The sequence below is a fragment of the Macaca fascicularis genome, chromosome 9 (assembly GCF_037993035.2).
Source record: "Macaca fascicularis isolate 582-1 chromosome 9, T2T-MFA8v1.1".
Classification (NCBI taxonomy): Eukaryota; Metazoa; Chordata; class Mammalia; order Primates; family Cercopithecidae; genus Macaca; species Macaca fascicularis.
Genome location: NC_088383.1, coordinates 30,189,400 through 30,209,585, shown reverse-complemented (window position 1 = coordinate 30,209,585; position 20,186 = coordinate 30,189,400). Strand labels below are relative to the sequence as shown.

The window sequence follows — 20,186 nt, the reverse complement described above, 5'->3', positions numbered from 1 at the left end:
CCATGCAAAGCCTAAAATGTTTACTGGCTGGCCCTTTTCGGAAGAAGTTTGCTGACCCTTGATGTAGAATGAGGCCGAGGCTGGTTCATCCACCCTCAGCAGAAGCAAGTGCAGGTTCAGAAGCGTTCAGTGGGCTCATGTGTGCAGTAAGGTCAGCCTCCCTCTCTCCCACCATGTTACTGCAGAAGATTTGTTCAGGTGGGAAGTCCTTACGTCAGAGATTAAGTAAGGGCCTGGGAAGCAACCGCAGGACCCTGTATATCACAACCGTGTTTCTTCCACTCCTGGAACTTAAGAGGAAATAGAATTTTTAAACTATTGTGAAGCATAATTGGAGTCTTGTTTTTATAAAACTCTTATGTCATTTTCTTCTTTGTTGATAGTTGGCGGGATGCAGGAAACGGTGCTCACTGTCACCGGCAAATCTGTGAAGGAGGTGATGAAGCCAGATGATGATGAAACCTTTGCCAAATTTTACCACAGCGTGGATTATAATATGCCCAGAAGTCCTGTGGAGCTGGACGAGGACTTCGATGTCATTTTCGATCCTTATGCACCCAAGTGAGTTATTTGGGTCTGCGTCTTTCCTCCACTGAGAAGGGCTTCCTTCGCCTACACACAGCATATCCACCAGGCTCTTTCCCCATGTGACCTCCTTCTTCTAACTCCATCACAGGGGCGTTAGTATTCTAGAGCCAGGGCACGCTGTTGCAGGAGCCAGGGGCACGGAGCCTCGCAGCAGATAGAACATGCAGACCAGATGTGCAGGCAGGCAGACCCCGTGGGCCACAGTTGCTTGTCCTGTGCCATAAAGAGGGCGTCACTGGATTTTTCACGTAACTTGAATATTGTTTTGCAGTTTTTAGGGTTACATCACTTAGCAGAGAGTTCAACGCCTGTCTTTCATTGGCATATTGAATTCTTGCTCATAATGTTGCAAAATATTTGGATGAGATGGGCTCAAATTAGTACAGCTCACTAGAAAATCAGTAAGGCATGTTACTTAGCCTCCAATCATTTACAAAATCAATAGATCTGCGGGTTTTCTCAGTGATGACTAAGGGTTTCTCTTCCCACGGGAACATGACGAACCCAACTAGGAAAAGTGATTATGGTATTAGGAGTCCGTCAATTTCAAGTGCCAAGAAGATCCCAATTCAAACTGATTTCAGCAAAAAGAAAAGTGCCGAGAGATTTTCCCGCTCACTGGCTGAACAGTGCGGAGGCGTTGACCGGCTCACTGGCTGAACAGTGCGGAGGGGTTTAGGCACTCGCTGAAAAGTGCGGATGGGTTGACCGGCTCACTCGGCTGAACAGTGCCGAGGGGTTGACTGGCTCACTCGCTGAAAAGTGCGGGTGTGGCCTCGGGTTCTAGCGGCCCCTCAGAACACAGTCTGTCTTGGCTTTGGGCTGGCCGCACCCTCCGTCAGGCAGTGGCCTGGCGGCAGATGGACACCCCAGCTCTGGAGTCACAAGGCTGCCTCCCTGGCCAGCCCAGCACAGGTAGCTTCTCTTCCCAGTAGTCCCAGCAGAATTTCCAGGTTTGATTTTCTTGGCTTCAACTTGAGTCCCGTGTCCATCCCTAAACCAGTCACTGTGGCCAATGGGATGGAAGATGCCGACTGGCTAAAGGCGGGTGTCTGGGTCTCCTCTAGAGGCACGGTGGGGGCGCAGGGAGGTGGTTTCCCCAAAGGAAAATCTAGATGCTATTACAGAAGCAGAGGAGGACACGCTGGACAGGCTCCACCCACGGCAGTCCACCACGCCCATCGGGTCTTTCCTGCGAAATTGTCAGAGTGACATATACCATTTTCTACAAGCTGCTCTTGATAAATTCATTGCATATTCCGGTTTGCTCAATTTGTTTCAGTTTGCATGTTTTAATTTCCTACCTTAAAAAATGAGCCCTTTGCTATTTTCTACTTCAAAATAGTATTTTGGGTATTTGCATACATAGCTGTTTTACCATTTCTCAATCTTCCGCCCATTCAATGTCACTGTTTAAATAGTTGTATATCATAATGTAAACATATATGTATATTACACACTTGACACCATGGTATGTAAAGAGGCCTTTCGGGCACAGAGGCCGGCGCAGCTGGAGGTGGAGAGCGGCAGCGGGAGTCTGTTGGGAGATGCTTCGCTCGGTCTGCTCACCTCCCCAAGTCTGGTTTTCCACCCCAGAGTTGTGAGAATGTGGGGTGGTCACAGATGGTTGCGGGCCTATTTTATTTCAGATATTCTTCCAAAAAGTGGTTATTTTTCAGAGGGAGGCAGTGAGTTGAGTGGAAGTTAGTCATGGAGAGCAGTAAGGGGACGGAAAGCTATTGCACAGGGAGAAAGTTTAGTCGGAGCGAAGAGGATTATATCAAGGAGCCGTGGTCTGCAAATTCCCGAAGGGCTTGCGGGAGACAGACAAGTAGACATGGGTGTATGATTCCAAAGAGAGAATTAGGACACGTGCATGGGCGCCGTAAGGAGAGGAAAGAGCTTCCTAACTCCCAGAGCTGTCTAGCAGAGCCATGAGCTGCCCGGAAGTACTCCACACCCTTCCAGGCAGAGACCAAGGGGCATGAGTGAGTGGGAGCGTCCGGGCGTGGCTGAGATTTGAACTCAGTGGGCTTGCATCCCTCTTCCATCTCCAAGATTCTACAACTCCATATTAGGGGAGTGGCGGTGGGAGGAGGAGTTGCAAGATTTGTAACAAAATCAGGAAATACCTGTGGAGTCCAAGACCCACAGGTCATCCAGGTGTGGTGTCGCAGACTGGGACCGCGGCTCTGCTTCCATCCGCAGATTGACGTCTTCCGTGGCCGAGCACAAGCGCGCAGTTAGGCCAAAGCGCCGGGTTCAGGCCTCCAAAAATCCCCTGAAAATGCTGGCGGCAAGAGAAGATCTCCTTCAGGAATACACCGAGCAGAGATTAAACGTCGCCTTCATGGAGTCAAAGCGGATGAAAGTAGAAAAGAGTGAGTATTTGAACCCCCACCCTGCTTCTGTGCTGGGGAATGGTTTTTTCCGAAGATTTACTCATTGCTTGGTTTTCTGCCTTGTGAAGGCCAATAATGGTGCTCAGAAGACCCTCATGAAGTAAAAAGGAGTAAGTTTGCACGTACATGTGCACGCTTACCTAGACTTTCAAGATTTTTCATGGAAATTCTCACAGTGTGTATCACCTGTTCAACTGGTTAATTCAGATTATCCTGGGGTTTTGGTTTTTGTTTTTAAGAGACTGGGGTCTCATCATGTTTCCCAGGGTCATCTCAAACTTGCTGGCCTCAAACAGTCCTCCCACATTGATCTCCCAAAGTGCTGGGATTACCGGCACGAGCCACCGTGCCTGGTTACAAATTACCCTGTTTTGTTGAGGTTTTTTTCCGGAAGTTAGAAGAGATGGATATTTCTGGGTATGGTAATTCAGCCATTTTCAGCTCTGTAGATCCTGAACACAATCATTCTCCATTTAATCTTATTCAAGAGCAAGTCATTTGATCTCTTACAGTAAAACACCTCAAATCGCTGGGGTTTCTAATCCTAGATTTTTATACTATTAACTAACACATACGCCAGTGCTTTTCAAATTGTTCTTGGTAGGACCCTGAGCTTCTCGGAGTTGGGATGTGGGCTGGAGGGAGCCGGCTAGGGGCAATGAATGCAGGCGAGGAGATGGGCTCCAGACTCTCACTCCCACTGTGGGCTGAGCCACACTGCTCTCATCCCCAATAATGTGGGGTTCCATCATTCTTAAACAGTGATTTTCTTGGTTTGAGGTGATAGCATGCATAATCTTGATTTTTGGAATAATTTTGCTATAATTTTCATTTTCCCATAACACTCATAAACCTATTTCCTCATGTTTTTCTTAGAAATATAGTATTTAGATGAAGTGGTTGAGTCTTTTCGTTATAACTGGTTCACTAAGAAAGTATATTTTAGACCACGCATGGTGGCTCATGCCTGTAATCCTAGCACTTCAGAAGGCGGAGGCAGGAGGATCACTTGAGCCCAGGAGTCTGAGAGCAGCCTGAGAAACATAGCAAGAGTTCATCTCTACAAAAAATAAAAAAAATTAGCCAGGTGTGGTGGCACTCACCTGGGGTCCCAGCTACTCAGGAGGCTGAGGTGGGAGGATCACTTAACCCCAGGAGGTCAAGGCTGCAGTGAGCCATGATTGCACCACTGCACTCCAGGCTGGGTGACAGAGCCACATCCTTTCTCAAAAAAAAAAAGTGTATTTCAAAACCACAACACCATAATGAATTGACAAGTGGTGTTATATGTCTTCAAATCTAATCCCAGTGAAATAAATTTCTGAATTTCTCTCCAGCATATACATTTTTAAAAACAATAAGTTGGAGAAATAAATGTTTGTTGGCACAGATTTTACATATGTTTCCTCTGCCTCCACTTTTGGGGGCCCAGGGGTTGGATTAGTGATGACTGAGCGATCTGTAGATGTTTGCTGTTTTGCACTGAAAACCCGTCTTATAATTACAGTCTTAACTCTAAGAGCCGAAGACCTCAAGATACCATCTGGCTGATCACTTTGTATTCAGATAAAGATTAGAATCGAATGATCCCTTACAGAGTGTCTATTTTTTTGTTTTCTTTACATATAAAGGCTTTTGGTGAAAACTGTCTAATAGTCATCTGGCATCTGTACATTCGGGCATCTAAAAGTTGTTAGGATTTATAACAGCTTCCAGTGGAATTGCAACAAGTGAATCCGGCTCCTGGTTTTGTACTAAAGTGGCTGGTCCACATCATCACTCAGTTCTTGTCCCTCTGCACAGGACAGTGTGACACTTGTCAACAAGCGGTTTATATTTTCAATGCTGTATTTAATTCTTAACAAAGTGGTTAAGCACTGAATTGCACATTTAATCAAACTTGATTATGTTTTCCCTTTCAGGATTAACTTGAAAAGACAAAGATGTTGAGTCAGTTGTGAATAATTTCTGACTGTAAATATTGTCACTGTAACTGAACCTCCTGCGTTGTCTTTCCTTATTCAACCCACCCAGTGTCTTCCAACTCCAACTTCTCAGAAGTCACCCTGGCGGGTTTAGCCAGTAAAGAAAACTTCAGCAACGTCAGCCTGCGGAGCGTCAACCTGACGGAACAGAACTCCAACAACAGCGCTGTGCCCTACAAGAGGCTGATGCTGTTGCAGATTAAAGGTATTTCAGAGCAGCCTGGCACGGTGACTCAGGGCCCGTGGTTTCTGTCTGGTCACATAAAGCTTCCTGACTGTGTAATTCATCGCCTGTGCCGGGAAGGGAACGCACGCTTTTTGAGAACCTACTGTGTGTTCCTTGCTATGCAACCTCCTGTCTCTAAGCTTCCCCCAATCCCATGACATAGGAAGTATTCTGCCCATCATGGCTTCCAGAGGCAGGAATGTGTCTGGGGTCCCAGCAGCTACTGGGTGGCAGAGCTGGATTCGAACCCAGGTCCCCCCACTCCGGAATCCCAGCTTTTGCTCCTGGTGCCCCGTGCTCCACGTGGTGGCCAAACATCCATGCAGTTACCAGAGGTGCCCTACGTCATCAGAGGGGCTCTCTGCTCCCTGCCCAGTCCTCCCCGAGTCAGTACAGAACCGGGGAGGAAGACACAGCTTAGGGAAGGAATCAAGGAAAGGTGGATGCAGATGAAGCCCACCTGCCTTGCACTCCAGTGCCCTTCCTGTCCGTAGCCAGGGAGATTCCAAAGACGAACGAGGGGGCTCTGGGCCATGAGGAGGGAGACTCGGCTGCCTCCTGGCGGCCACTGTATAGATGAATCTTCCAGATGTGAATGGAGGAAATAGCCTCTCCCTCCGGGAGGGTTTTCTGCATGTTTCTGCATGACCGCTGTCCCATTGTGTGTGTTTAAAAAGACCAGTAACAAGCTCAAATAACCGATCTCTGTCCTGAGTCCTAACCCAGAGACTACACGATCAGTGTAATTGTGGAAAGCTCAAAATCAACAAATATTTAGGAAAAGGTGTTGAAAGCCACAGAAGGTGGTGGCTCCATCCTTCCTGTTGAGAGGCCCCTAGGGTTCATAGTGGAAACTCCCCAGGGGAAGATCTGACCCTTCCTGAAGGCGTGGCTTCCCTTGCCTGGGCCACAGATGTAATTGGGTGCAGCAGGTGGCCAGGGGAGAGAAAGGCCCCCGGAGAAGAGTGAAGGAAGGAAGAGGAGCCTGTGCGCTCATCTCCCTGGAAGGGGGAGCCCTCATTAACCCACACACGTGACACTGATAATGGTCCTGAGAAGCGGGTGACATTTGGGAAAGCACGAACCACACAAGCAGCCACTAGTGCCATCATGATGCCCTTTCTAAATCCCCCTGCTGCCACCCTGGGCATGGGCACTCTTATCAGCAGACAAGACTCTTTAGAAGTGAAAGTGTCTGCAGCAGAGATGCTTCCAATGTGGTGCGTCCTGTCCCCGTTCTGTCTGGAAAGACGGTGATTGTCTGCCTTGTGTTCAGGAAGAAGACACGTGCAGACCAGGCTGGTGGAACCTCGAGCTTCGGCGCTCAACAGTGGGGACTGCTTCCTCCTGCTCTCTCCCCACTGCTGCTTCCTGTGGGTAGGAGAGTTTGCAAACGTCATAGAAAAGGCAAAGGTTGGTACCTGAAAAATAAAAATGCTTTAGCTAACCTCTCCTTTACACACCAGTGGAGTGTTCTTCCTGGCGTCAGTCACAAAGCTTCTCAAACGCCAGGTGTTGCATTCAAATGAGAAGGGATAGGTAGGATTTCTTGTCCTGAATGTCTCTCTAACAAGCCTTCATTACGTGTTTAAATGGGATGTTTTAGGACTATGACCTACATCCAAGTGTTTAGATCCTGGGTTCCTTCTTACTCCTGTGTAAAAAAGGAATTGGCCCCCTTTAAAGTCCTTTATCCCAGGTAGCTGTGAAGTTCTGCCATAGACCTAGTGAATGAGACTGTCATGGGGTAAAGCCCAAAGAATGGTGTTTTTTAAAAGCATCACATGTGACCTATTGAAGATGGAGAACTGTTGCTCTAAAGAATTGATATTCCCTGGTCTTTCGGTTACATTTTCTTGAGGTCATTGAAAATACCCAGTAACCAGCATCCATCCACACCCATGATCACAAGGCTTTCCTTGCAGGCATACACTGTTTCTCCCTCTGGTTTTGACACGTGCCACTCTGTCTAGCCAAGGGCTTTTCTACCCAGGTAATTGTATTCCTTTCTTTTCTTAGGCCTCAGAACTTGCAACTTTAATTCAGACAAAGAGGGAACTTGGTTGTAGAGCTACTTATATTCAAACCATCGAAGAAGGAATTAATACACACACTCATGCAGCCAAAGACTTCTGGAAGCTTCTGGGTGGCCAAACCAGTTACCAATGTAAGACTTCATTGTACTTCAGAGATTGACAAGACTTGAATCTCCTTTCATCTCCCTTAGCTCATTCTTCTAAACCAGCTACTTTGCAACGTAAAATGTGATGCCCTCCTGTTGTTCTTATCCCCAAGCTGCTGGAGACCCAAAAGAAGATGAACTCTATGAAGCAGCCATAATAGAAACTAACTGCATTTACCGTCTCATGGATGACAAACTTGTTCCTGATGATGACTACTGGGGGAAAATTCCAAAGTGCTCCCTTCTGCAACCCAAAGAGGTACAGTCCGTGGGCTCTGCCCTTCAATGAGAAAGCACATTGAAAGCACTCAGCACAGGCTGCCCAATAAATTAAAGAGTAAGTGCCCAATAAAGGTTAGCCAGTGTCAGTACCCATTGTAGAACATTTACAGTTTTTTAAAGAAAATTTGTGATTTCAAACCATTACTGATATCTTAAATGCTAATATGGAATCCAGAATATCATTTAGAGGTGGCATGGATCATTGAAGGCTTTTATGTCTTAGGCAAAATACAAATATTACTTAGCCCTATCTTTTGCATTTTGCATAAACATTATAATAAAACATTTTTAAGTCCTTAAGTTTGAGGAACACTAGATGCACGTATATATAATTTATGGATTTCCCAATTAATGTGCTGTTTTTGTCCTGTCACAGTAGTAAATATTTATTAATTACATACATTTCCAGTACCATTAAGCATGCTAAGTGTTGAGAAAGTGGAAGACACACAGGCCTTTAAGTTTTATTGGGTGGAAGAGTATTAGAATGAACGTAATCTGGAGCAAGGTTGACTGTGTGATATGTATGGGCATTTACATGGAGGAAAAGTCACAGAAAAAGAAATCATCAGGAATAATTTTACATAGAAAGTGAAATTGAGCCGAGTTTAGAGTTAAGCAAAATTTGAATTGCTGGAAGTGAAGGGAGAAATCATTCTAGGAGAAAGAATAAAATGAATCATGAAAATAAGAAATAGCATTACATTCATGTATTCATTCGGCAAACACTTCGTAATCAACCCCTCCTGTGTGTATTGTTATGATCTGATCCTTGCCCTTAAGGATTTTGGAATTGTGTACAGGAGGGAAGACACCACTGGACCACGAGTGCCTGGCATATATGAAGTGGCCTCTATGTATATATTAATGAATGAGCACATGAGAGGGGGAGGAATCGGGGAGAGAGGGAGGACGTCGACAGGACGATGTACCTAAAGAACTCTTGTGAATTGCAAGTTGTAAGCAGTTTGAGAGTTCAGAGGAGAGAACATTATCTTGGCCACTTAGGACACTGGGAGGAGGAATCATGCCCCCAGGGTGGAGGCTGGCTTGGCGGGGCAGTGCCAGCTGAGATCTCCTGGCGTTTTTGTGTCTGCGTTGGTTGCCCCATTGGGATTTCTGTCTTCCTCCCGTTTGAGTCGCTGTCAGCAGAGACCCTGTTGCACCTGATTCAACTGTTGCACGTTCTTGAAGTTAACAAATTCTTTTGTGCCATTTCTCCCAGGTACTGGTGTTCGATTTTGGTAGTGAAGTTTACGTATGGCATGGGAAAGAAGTCACATTAGCACAACGAAAAATAGCATTTCAGCTGGCAAAGCACTTATGGAATGGAACCTTTGACTATGAGAACTGTGACATCAATCCCCTGGATCCTGGAGAATGCAATCCGCTTATCCCCAGGTACTCCTGCCGCCACCTGGGGACGGCTCCCCGAGCGAGCTGATTCCCTTCGATCCCTCCGTTCTCACCACAGTCCTCTACTCTCGCTCTTTATAGGGTTCAGTTTTCATAAACGGTTATATGCAGCGGACTCTGAATAGTCACAAAAGGAACGTTCTTTAACTTTTATCTAACTATTGTGGAAATATGGATGCTGTAGTCTTCTGGAAGAGGTTTGTTACAGTTGATTTAATGAAATGAGCAAGAAAAGCTGCCAGTTCCCCTGCGGCGTCCCAGGTGCTGCTGTGGCAGACGAACAGCAATTGTTGAAACAAATGCATGCAGATCTGAAAGGCTTCCCGGGTCTGGAATTCAGCCATTGATCTGAAAGTGCAAAAGCAACATGCCTCCTTCTAATTTCATACCTTCCCAGCATCACCCTCAAATTCCAGGATTTATTTGGCAGCAGATGATGTTTATGTCTTTATACCTTTGGGAAGGGAAGAGGGGGAGAAGATGGTATTAAAATTATGATTGCAATTTTAATATTCCCTGCATGTACTGGACTCTAAAGTCATTTTGGCAATTCAATAGAGTATGTGCAAACTCTATGAAAAAAAGAATTCTTACATGCAGAAGATTGTTGTTTTTTCAACTATCAGACCAAAAAAAATAGGCTTTTTAACTATGTGTGCCATTACAATAGATTAGAAACCAATGAACCATGAAACAGCATAGAATATTGGGCATCACACAGTACATTTTAATGTTTTCCATTGAACTGGTCTATGAATTTCAACTTTCCTGCCTAGTTTCCTGCTGTAAAATCCAATTATTGATTTTCTTATTAATTAATGATTGTAGAAACCATTAAAAGGTATGGCAGTGCGATAAGAAGTTTTCAAGTCCCTTTTAAGCAAATGCACTAATGTTTAACATCAGTATGGTAACAACCGTTGTTTTAAGGACTGGAACTACAGCTCAAAAGATTTTATTTGGTATAGCAAAGGAAAAAAAACCAGGCTAAAGCATAAAATCTATGTGATGGCCAACTGTATTTAATAATGGCATAATCACAGATCTGGAAGTAGATGACGGAGCTCCTAACCCACTGGTTTTCAACATCTCTGAGACAGAATCACCTGAGGGGCCTTTAAAAAGATGCGTTTGCTCAGCCCAGCCCCAGAGATGTGTTTTGGATTCATGTGAGTTAGAGCTTACGTGTCAATATGTCTTAAAAGCTCCTGGGGATTTTAAGATGCAGCCAGGATTACACACCCAGCCCTTCATAGCAAACGAGGCTGAAACCACTGAGCCCAGTTCCAGCTGTAAGTCAGGGAAGAGGGGAGAGACACACCTGGCTCCTGGCCCAGGTTCGTCCCCCTCACCCTGCAATCTGCCACGTGGCTTGCTCACGACGCTTCAAAACGTAAACGACAGATTCTAAAGCAGAAACCAAGAGCCCTTTCAATCATCATCTTGGCAAGCCTGCAGAGTAGGACTGACATAAGAGACAGGCATTCAGATATTTTCTGATAAAGACCACAGCCTTTCAAGACCGCGTGCATTTTCCATAGGTGCTTATGTTTGGTTCGCGAAGTCCCACAAGAGCACGAGGTGGAAGTGTCTGTGTTCTACGATTTATCTGGCAGCTTTCTTTGAATCAGGCAGCCTTTTTGATGTGCCTCAGCTGTGACATCAGCAGCTGTGGTCTTGACCAAGCAGGAAGCCACTGAGGCAGTAGCACAGCAGGGCAGGAGCAGCAGGGCGGGTTGCTCTAAGGGGTGGCTGCATCTCGGGCCGGATTCACAACCGAAGATGGATGTGGAGGGATAAGAGATCGTGCATATTATTCCAGGGCTACGCCCTCCACAGCATATTTTCTCAGCTCTACCTTTATCTAAAATACCTGTGTTCTTGGGGACAGTGTAAATTCTGAAATCTTACGGCCACACAAGACCTCCAGGTGGCGCTGTGCCGTTTTTTTTCCTATCTCTCTGTGCTCTCCATGTCTGCTGCCCTGGCCAGTGGCTTAGAAATAAGTGCACAAAAAGGCACTTCATGATCTATGAAAGTGTGTTCATTTTAGTGACAGGAGAATCTCCGTACTCTGGAGAGCTTTGCTGTAACACGACATAAAATAGTAGAGAATTGAGGGAGGAGCTAGGTAGCTTCCCTATGTCTATTAATTAATTGGAAGGGAAACTTGGTGAGTGTCTGCAGGTGACTGGGCGGTTAAAGTAGACAAGTGAGGTTTCCCCGTGGCTCCTGCCTTTGCCAAAATCCCCACCCAGCGTGCCACCCCAGGGCATCCCAAAGACAAGAATTTGCTAGAATGTGGCCCACGCCTGTAGTCCCAGCACTTTGGAAGACTGAGAAGGAAGGATCACTTAAGGCCAGGAGTTCAAGACCAGCCTGGGCAACATACCAAGACTCCTGTCTCACATAAAAAAAAAAATCAGCCAAGCATGGTGGCACACACCTGCAGTTCCAGCTGTTTGCAAGTCTGAAGCAGGAGGATCACTGCAGCCCAGGAGTTCGAGGCTGCAGGGAGCTATGATTGTGCAATTGCACTTCAGCCTGGGCAACAGAGCAAGACCTTATCTCTAAAAAGAAAAAAAAAAAACAAGAATTTGCTGGAATGTAAGAGAAGTCTAGTCCTGACATGGTTCATGTCACATTCAAGCATATTTAAGACTCTATGGACACAAAGCTTTGCAAGACTTCAGACTAAAATAACAAAATGTCATTGTTTGGTAAAACGCAGGAAAATAAACCATTTGTTTTATATGTACTTAAGTACTTTGAGGGTTTTTCCAGTAGCTGCATGTGTTTTAGATTCCTTTGTTTAAGCTTGGCTTAATCTTGGTTCTTTTCCTGTCTGTTCTCCCAACCCCCACCCCCACCCTGCAGAAAAGGACAGGGGCGGCCCGACTGGGCGATATTTGGGAGACTTACTGAACACAATGAGACGATTTTGTTCAAAGAGAAGTTTCTGGATTGGACGGAACTGAAGAGACCGAATGAGAAGAACCCCGGGGAACTTGCCCAGCACAAGGTATTCCGGCGACCAAGTCTCAAACCTCAGGGCTTGGTTCGGGTCCCAACAAACGTGGCCTTGATGTAATATGATCAAATCAGGATAGTTTGCATGGTCATCACCTCAGATGTATCATTTCTTTGTGGTGAGAACATTCAGATCTTCTCTTCTAGCTCTTTTGAAATATGCAATACAGTATTGGAAAACAGTCACCCCACTGTGCAGGAGAAAACCAGAGCTCATTCCTCCTCTCTCATTGTCATTTTGTAACCTTTGGCCAACATCTCCCTATCCTCCCTCTCCCATCTCCTTCCCACACGCCCTTCCCCATAAAACAGATGCGTGTATCAACACATCAAATCATACTCATAATAATGTGTCAACTAAAATACTTTTTTAATTAAAAAAAAAAGCCATGGACACACACACACACACACACACACACACACACACACACTCTTAAAGCTAGGAAGCCTTCCCAGGATTCACTAATAGAACAGCAGACAGGCCTCCAATTCTAATCTGACTCCGGGAGGTGAAGAGTCTGGTTTGCACCTGTTCTCGGGCATCCATGCGCTGTTGTGGCAATGGGTGTTCAGACCTCCCAGAGTCTTTCTGGAAATGCAGCCTTTCCCTGACTGCGGTTAAACATCCGAGGATGAGATAGAGGATGGAAGCTGTATTTTTATGCTGTCCCAGGAACAGCTGAAGCAGCGTTGAGTGTGACAAGGAATGGCTGTGGAAACAGGCAACTGAACCGATGTCTTCATGTTCCCCACAGGAAGACCCCAGGGCTGATGTCAAGCCGTACGATGTGACACGGATGGTGTCCATGCCCCAGACGACAGCAGGCACCATCCTGGACGGGGTGAACGTCGGCCGTGGCTATGGCCTGGTGGAAGGACATGACAGGAGGCAGTTTGAGATCACTAGCGTCTCCGTGGATGTCTGGCACATCCTAGAATTCGACTATAGCAGGCTCCCCAAACAGAGCATCGGGCAGTTCCACGAGGGGGATGCCTATGTGGTCAAGTGGAAGTTCATGGTGAGCACGGCAGGTTAGTGAACGCTCATGGTTTTTTCCAGCTGAAAGAGGTCGGCCCAGCAGCCCTGCAGGAGCCAGCTTCCCCGATGAACCCTGTTGTGCTCACTGCTGGGTGTGTGCAGTGGGGCACTGCAGTCATGTGCCTTTGAGAGCCACCTAGTAAACCACAGAGATGAAAAGAAGTAAGGCCGAATTCCTAACAACCTAGCATTGCCAAGGCCGCTGGTGTTCACCTGTAGAAATTGAACTTGCACATCAACTCTTCTCGGCTCCCTCTCTCCCTCCCCTGCCCCTGTCCCCAGAGCTTTTCTGGGAAAGAGATGATTGGCCTCTCAATGATATTTCCCATGTGGCTGTGTGCTGCTTCAATTAAAGTGGTCAAGTACAGCATGTCTTTGTGATTTAAAGCTGGAACCAAATGGGCTGTAAAATTATAGTCAATACATGCACGGAAGATTGATTTGAAAAGTGAAAGAGGCTGTTTCTCCCGAGACTGAGAGCACGGATGGTGCTTTGTGGGTCTGGTGTAGTAAATGCAGAGTCTAAACTCTCCTCGGTTCCTGATGGTGACAGACCCCATTGCAAAACACTTGCCTGGATGCTCGGCGCTGGGGAAAGGGGGAGCCTGGTGAACTCTAGAGAAATCACCCCTTTCCTTGCCAAGGAGGAGCCTTTCCCACAGCGCTCCTCACCCCTTCCCGTTTAGGAGAGCATGCAGGTCACAGGTCTGTGATTTCAACTCAGAAGAGAGTTTTTTCGCCTCTTTACAGCCCCCTTGCTGTGCAGGTGCACCTGCCCCCGGGGCCACAGGAAGCACAGGCAGCTGTTTGCTGATCAGAAAACTGCAGGCTCAGAACCACGTGATTTCTTTCCTGATTTATACAAGATGTATCTATTCATCAGCTGACATTTCCTGAGCACCTACTCTATGGAAGACACTTTGTAGGGACCAAGTAGATATTTCAGACCCTGTCTCCAAGACGCATGTGGTATCAATGACATAAAGCAAGTGCAGGAACAGCCAGCAGGCGGGCCTTGCTGAGTACATGGCCAATGGGGTTGTGTGCTGTGCAGAGCCGGCTGTGGCCCAGAGGTCCCCTCGCCCCCTGGGGCATGATGCTGGGGGCTTTACCCTGTCTCTAACTGAGTGCCTACTGGGCTCCGTGAGACTTGTTCTGTTGTGATGCAAATTTCTCAGATGAGGACCAGGACAGTAAGATCAAGGAACCTGCCTGAAGCCACACAGCTAGCAGGGAGCAGAGCTGGACACTCACACCCAGGCCTGCCTCTTTTCAAACCCAACTGTGCTGTTAACCCGCTCTGCAGGCAGGGAGTCAGAGTGGGGCTCCAGCACAGGATGTGGGGAGCCATGAGTTTGGTTACAAGGATGGGCCCAAGAGCCCAGTGACCAGACCGTGGAGCAGGTCAGGGTTGAACCAGCGGCAAGGCGACTTGACGTTGAGCCGCTGAATGCATCAAACTTCAGGAGCTTCTTAAACAGCAGGAATGGGCTCTTCCAGGGCCCAGGCAGCTCCAGCCTCTGCTTCCAGGGAGTAGTGGGGTGTCAGACAAGGAACCCCAATGGGAAGGACATTTCTTTCTCTCTTTTCATTCTTTTTTTCTTTTTTTTTTTTGAGACAGGGTTTCACTCTGTCTTCCAAGCTGGAGTGCAGTGGCAGAATCTCGGCGCACTGCAGCCTCAACCTCCCAGGCTCAAGCCATCCTCATGCCTCAGCCTCCCAAGTAGCTGGGACTATAGGCACGTGCCACCATATCAGGCTAATTTTTTATTTTTTTGTAGAGATGCGGTCTCATTATGTTGCCCAGGCTGGTCTCAAACTCCTGGGCTCAAACCATCCCCCACTTCAGCCTCCCAAAGGGAGTGGCATTTCTCATCTGCTTAATTTCTTATGAGCAAGCAATTGGAACTGCTCCTTTCCTTTTTCGTAAGGAGCCATGTCCCTTGAGGGAAAGCCACAGGCACTGGGGCCCTACAGCCTGGGATTCAGAATCTCAGGCCCTCACTTACCAGCTGTGTGGGCTGGGTAAAGTTACCCTGTCTGAGCCTTGGTTTTCTCAGCTGGAAAATAGGGATTATAGTACTCAGCTCACAGGACTTTATAATCAGGTATATACGACGTTTAGCAGGTGCCTGGCCTGTGTTCACATTGTAGGTGCAGGAAATACTCATCACTGACGTGTCAGCAGGAACAGCATAATTACTGTTTTTAACTTGAGGATGAGATAACATGGATCTCCCCAAAATAATAATTTCCGAAGAGTCACTGCCGTGGATTTCCGCTCTTGCTCTCGTGCAGAGGTGGCATGTACAGTGATCATCTCTGATGCTGGTTACCAAAGATGACAATAATAGGGAATTGAGTGTGTTTTGGGGCAGGCAGATCTCTTCACCTTTGGAGTAATGGAACTGGGAGCTTTAAAGAACAAATTAAGGCACTTGGAGTGCCCGTTCCTAGAATGCAAAAAGGGAAATCGTGTTGTATAAAACCAGACATAGTTTAATTTAGCCATTTTCTTACTTTAGCTGTTAGTTATGAGGGGAAAAGGAGGTAATAGTGAGTGAATGAATGAGTAAACCTGTTAAAGTGAATTAATTAAAAATAAAGCAAAGAGTTCAGAGACTTTCATGGACTATTGACTTGGAGGCCCCTAGGAAATATGATTTGACCCAGGTGATTCCTTTCTACATTTCTTCCCAATAAACACAATGGACATCCCCCAGCCAGCTCCAACAACATCTTTTCCAGCTGACTTACAACTTAGAAAAAGTCCAGCTTTAGAGAATTAAGTTAAAGCAGGGAGTGTTCAGATTCCAGACCATCCCTCCAGCAGCAGAAGCACAGCCCGATGGCACTTGCAGTCACTCTGTAGCCAACGCAGAAGCTCTGGCGCCTTGGTGACACTCGTCCGGCTCCTCTATCACTGGTGCCCACAAGAGCCACACCTGCAAACAGGACCGAGTCAGAGCTCAGGCAGCACTGCTGGGAGAGGGTCAACACACCTGCAAACAGGACCGAGTCAGAGCTCAGGCAGCGCTGCTGGGAGAGGGTCAGCACACCTGCAATCAGGACCGAGTCAGAGCTCAGGCAGCACTGCTGGGAGACGGTCAGCACACCTGCACACAGGACCGAGTCAGAGCTCAGGCAGCACTGCTGGGAGACGGTCAGCACACCTGCAAACAGGACCGAGTCAGAGCTCAGGGAGCACTGCTGGGAGAGGGTCAGCACACCTGCAAACAGGACCGAGTCAGAGCTCAGGCAGCACTGCTGGGAGAGTGTCAGCAAAAAGCAGCAGCTGCACAGGTGGTAGAGGCTCCGCTTGGCCGAGGCTGGCCGGCCTGCTGGGGTCAGTGTCCTGGCCCAGCGCCTGCAGGGTAGGGTTGCTCGCACTCCAGCAGGGTCAGGGGACAGCTGCTCGAGGGGCCCAGGGATGCTGAGCCAGGCTGATAGACATCAAGGGCCTGATAGATGTCTAGTTCCTATAAATAGGTGGCTCTGGTGCAAGAATACCTAACCATGAACAGTCTTCATATTTGTGTTTTCTGTTATTCCTCAATAGAACTACTAGTACCAAACTTATTCTTGAAAGTGCCTTGATGGCATAACATGTCCACACTTTAAATTAGGTAACTAATCACGGTTGTAAAGAGAATAGCTGGCAGGGCATGGTGGCTCACATCTGTAATCCCAGCACTTTGGGAGGCTGAGGTGGGCAAATCACGAGGTCAGGAGTTCAAGACCATCCTGGCCAACATGGTGAAACCCCCATCTCTACTAAAAATACAAAACAATAGCTGGGCATAGTGGCAGGCACCTATAATCCCAGCTACTCAGGAGGCTGAGGTGGGAGAATTGCTTGAACGCAGGAGGCAGAGGTAGCAGTGAGCCAAGATCATGCCACACGGCACTCCAGCCCAGGCAACAGGGTGAGACCCTGTCTCAAAAAAAAAAAAAAGAGAATAGCCCAGAAGTTCTTACCACTAAAAATTTAATCTTTACATTACCAGAATTAAAAATGAATACACATATGAAAAATTAAGTTGCATATAGGACTAAATTTGGGTATGTGCAGGAAAATTGTAATGAAAACTAGTGAAATGTTTGCTTCATAAAATATCTTTAAGGAAAGAAAATTCTAGACTCACACTTGTAACCCCAGAGTTTTGGAAAGCTGAAGTGAGAAAATCACTTCACATTGTTTGAGATTAACCGGGGCTACATAGTGAGAGACCCTGTCTATACAAAAAAATAAAAAATGAGCCCAGCATGATGGCATGCAGCTGTAATCCCAGCACTTTGGGAGGCTGAGGCAGGAGGATCACTTGAGCCCAGGAGTTCAGGGGTGCAGTGAGCTATGGTCATACCACTGCACTCCAACCTGGGCAACAGAGCAAGACCCTGTCTCTAAAATAAAAGTAATTTTAAAAAGAGATACAATTCTGTTTTGGGTATATACACTCAGGTCTCTTTGCAATGCTAGGACGTGATGTTGATTATTTAAGTGTGAATATGTATTTACACAATGTATTTGAGTGCTAACAGATTTCAAGGTCTTTATAAACGGTTATGATCTATTTGAAACATATCTTTCCTCAGTAATCTATTTAGTGCAACAAATGTTCACTATTTGAAGAGTGAGATTGCTATTCAAAGGCAAAGTGTTGTTGCTAAGTTAGCAGAAATTTCATCATTGTCTTGTTCATTATCTTGTTCATCATTGTAGCCCCGAATCCTGAAGTCCCCGCTCAGTGAATATTTGTTGAATGCGTGAATGAGTGAAGGGAATCTAGAGTGAGACATATTCTTACAGGTAGAGATTTGGATGTCTGTAACGACGTCTAAAATGCCCATTTGGCCTATAATTCCAGCACTTTTGGAGGATCACTTGAGGCCAGGAGTTAGAGACCAGCCTGGGTAACATAGTGAGACCCTATCTCTACAAAATGTTAAAAATAAAAATTAGCCAGGCATGGTGATGTAGTTCGAGACCATCCTGGCCAACATGGTGAAACCCCCATCTCTACTAAAAGTACAAAACAATAGCTGGGCATAGTGGTGGGCACCTATAATCCCAGCTACTCAGGAGGCTGAGGCGGGAGAATTGCTCGAACCCAGGAGGCGGAGTTGCAGTGAGCCGAGATCATGCCACACAGCACTCCTGGGACTACAGCATGCCTGTAGTCCCAGCTATTTGGGAGGCTGAGGCGGGAGGATCATTTGAGCCCAGGAGGCTGAGGCTGCAGTGAGCCATGATTGTGCCATTGAACTCCAGCCTGGGTGACAGAGGGAGACCCTGTAACCTCCCCATGACTGCTCTCCACACCAAGCAGTCTCATCTGCCTCCTGTGCTGCTCATGTTTACTGAGTGCCTGTGTGGTGCCAGCCATGGCGACCATCAGCTGTAGTCCCAGGAGTGCTGTGTGGCATGATCTCGGCTCACTGCAACTCTGCCTCCTGGGTTCGAGCAATTCTCCCGCCTCAGCCTCCTGAGTAGCTGGGATTATCGGTGCCCACCACTATGCCCAGCTATTGTTTTGTACTTTTAGTAGAGATGGGGGTTTCACCATGTTGGCCAGATGGTCTCGAACTACATCACCATGCCTGGCTAATTTTTATTTAATCCCGGCAGCAGCCCTGGTGACAGACATGAAATCCCAGATTAGTTTATGCTCAAGTGATATGTCAGCAACTTATCTCCTCATTTCTGACAGAACTTGAAAACTTCAAAGTTGTATTTTTTACTAGAATAGTTTTAACAGCCTGCAGTTTTTCCTTTGTACTGAAAGCTGGCCCTGCTAGTGTTTTTAATATCTTTTCCCTACCAGCTAATCTCTTGCTGAAGAGTGGCGTAATATGGAAAATGCGTTTGTGTCTGTGTGAGCCCTGGGTCCTGCTCTAGCAGTCACCAAATACTTTTTTTGTGTGTGTAAGAGAGTCTCACCCTGTCACCCAGGCTGGAGTGCCATGACACAATCATGGCTAACTGCGGTCTCAAACTTCTAGGCTCAAGTGATCCTCCTGCCTCAGTCTCCCAAGTAGCTAAGACTACAGGTGTGCAACGCCACACCAGGCTAATTTCTTTAAATTATTTTAGAGGTGGGTTCTTGCTATGTTGCCTGGGCTGGTCTTGAACTCCTGACCTCAAGCAGTCCTCCCAGAGTGTTGGGATTACAGGCATGAGCCACTCACCTGGCCTCACCAAATAGTTTGAAGAAATTACTCTGTCGCACACTTGGAGTGATCTGCCGCCCCCTCCGGATGACAGGTCTTTTTCTCAGGGCACCAAGAGGGCCCCTCAGATCCTTTTCCCCCTCGTTGGAGCTCTGAGTCAGGAGCTGGAAGGAAGGTGATTTCTCTCTTCTCCTGGGCGTGACCAACCTTCCCTCCAGGTGCCAATGGTTTCTCCCCAGCCCCAGGCCTGAGGCTCTCTCTGCCACTGGTCCTCGCAGGCCCTGGGGAAGTGAGCCGGACATTTGCTTCTCCTCAGGTGTGTCAGCTGCTGACCTGTCCGTCTGCCATTCTGTGTTTGCAGTGGGAAGTCGCCAGAAGGGAGAGCACTCGGTGAGGGCGGCTGGCAAAGAGAAGTGCGTCTACTTCTTCTGGCAAGGCCGGCACTCCACAGTGAGTGAGAAGGGTACGTCGGCGCTGATGACGGTGGAGCTGGACGAGGAAAGGGGGGCCCAGGTGAGTCCTGGGGAGCTCTACACCCCAGGGACTGAGAGGAGCGTCCTCTCCTGGAAGCCGATGGCGCTCGGCCTGGTCCCTCCCAACATGATTCTGATAATGGAAGACCATGTCACCCAAAGCACTTCAGTCCTGATCTGGCTTCTGCAGATTTCAGGCTGTGCCTCCCATTTCTTTCTTCCTCCCACTTTTTGTAAGATGATCCCAGAGAAAATGTTGTATCTGCAAATAGGAAATCCACATGACAAGTGCAGATGGCCGATGTTTGAAAGGTTTCCACCTAACCAATCAAGGCACTGTGTGTGAAACAAAGAGATGCCATCATCCACTTCTCACAATGGTGGTGATTTTT

At 47.2% G+C, this 20,186-nt stretch overlaps 1 protein-coding gene across 34 annotated transcripts in view; it reads left to right on the top strand.

The window, feature by feature from the left end:
* Positions 1–20,186, top strand: part of LOC102125303 (supervillin) — a 275,990-nt gene that overhangs the window by 240,422 nt on the left and 15,382 nt on the right. For all 34 annotated transcript variants that reach the window (XM_074001307.1, XM_074001301.1, XM_005564890.5 and 31 more), the window contains 10 exons: positions 384–561; positions 2,797–2,969; positions 5,025–5,180; positions 6,478–6,614; positions 7,221–7,368; positions 7,497–7,642; positions 8,891–9,066; positions 11,959–12,103; positions 12,867–13,143; positions 19,683–19,834. In XM_074001307.1, the coding sequence (XP_073857408.1) occupies positions 384–561; positions 2,797–2,969; positions 5,025–5,180; positions 6,478–6,614; positions 7,221–7,368; positions 7,497–7,642; positions 8,891–9,066; positions 11,959–12,103; positions 12,867–13,143; positions 19,683–19,834 (1,688 nt within the window). The remainder of the gene's footprint in view (positions 1–383; positions 562–2,796; positions 2,970–5,024; positions 5,181–6,477; positions 6,615–7,220; positions 7,369–7,496; positions 7,643–8,890; positions 9,067–11,958; positions 12,104–12,866; positions 13,144–19,682; positions 19,835–20,186) is intronic.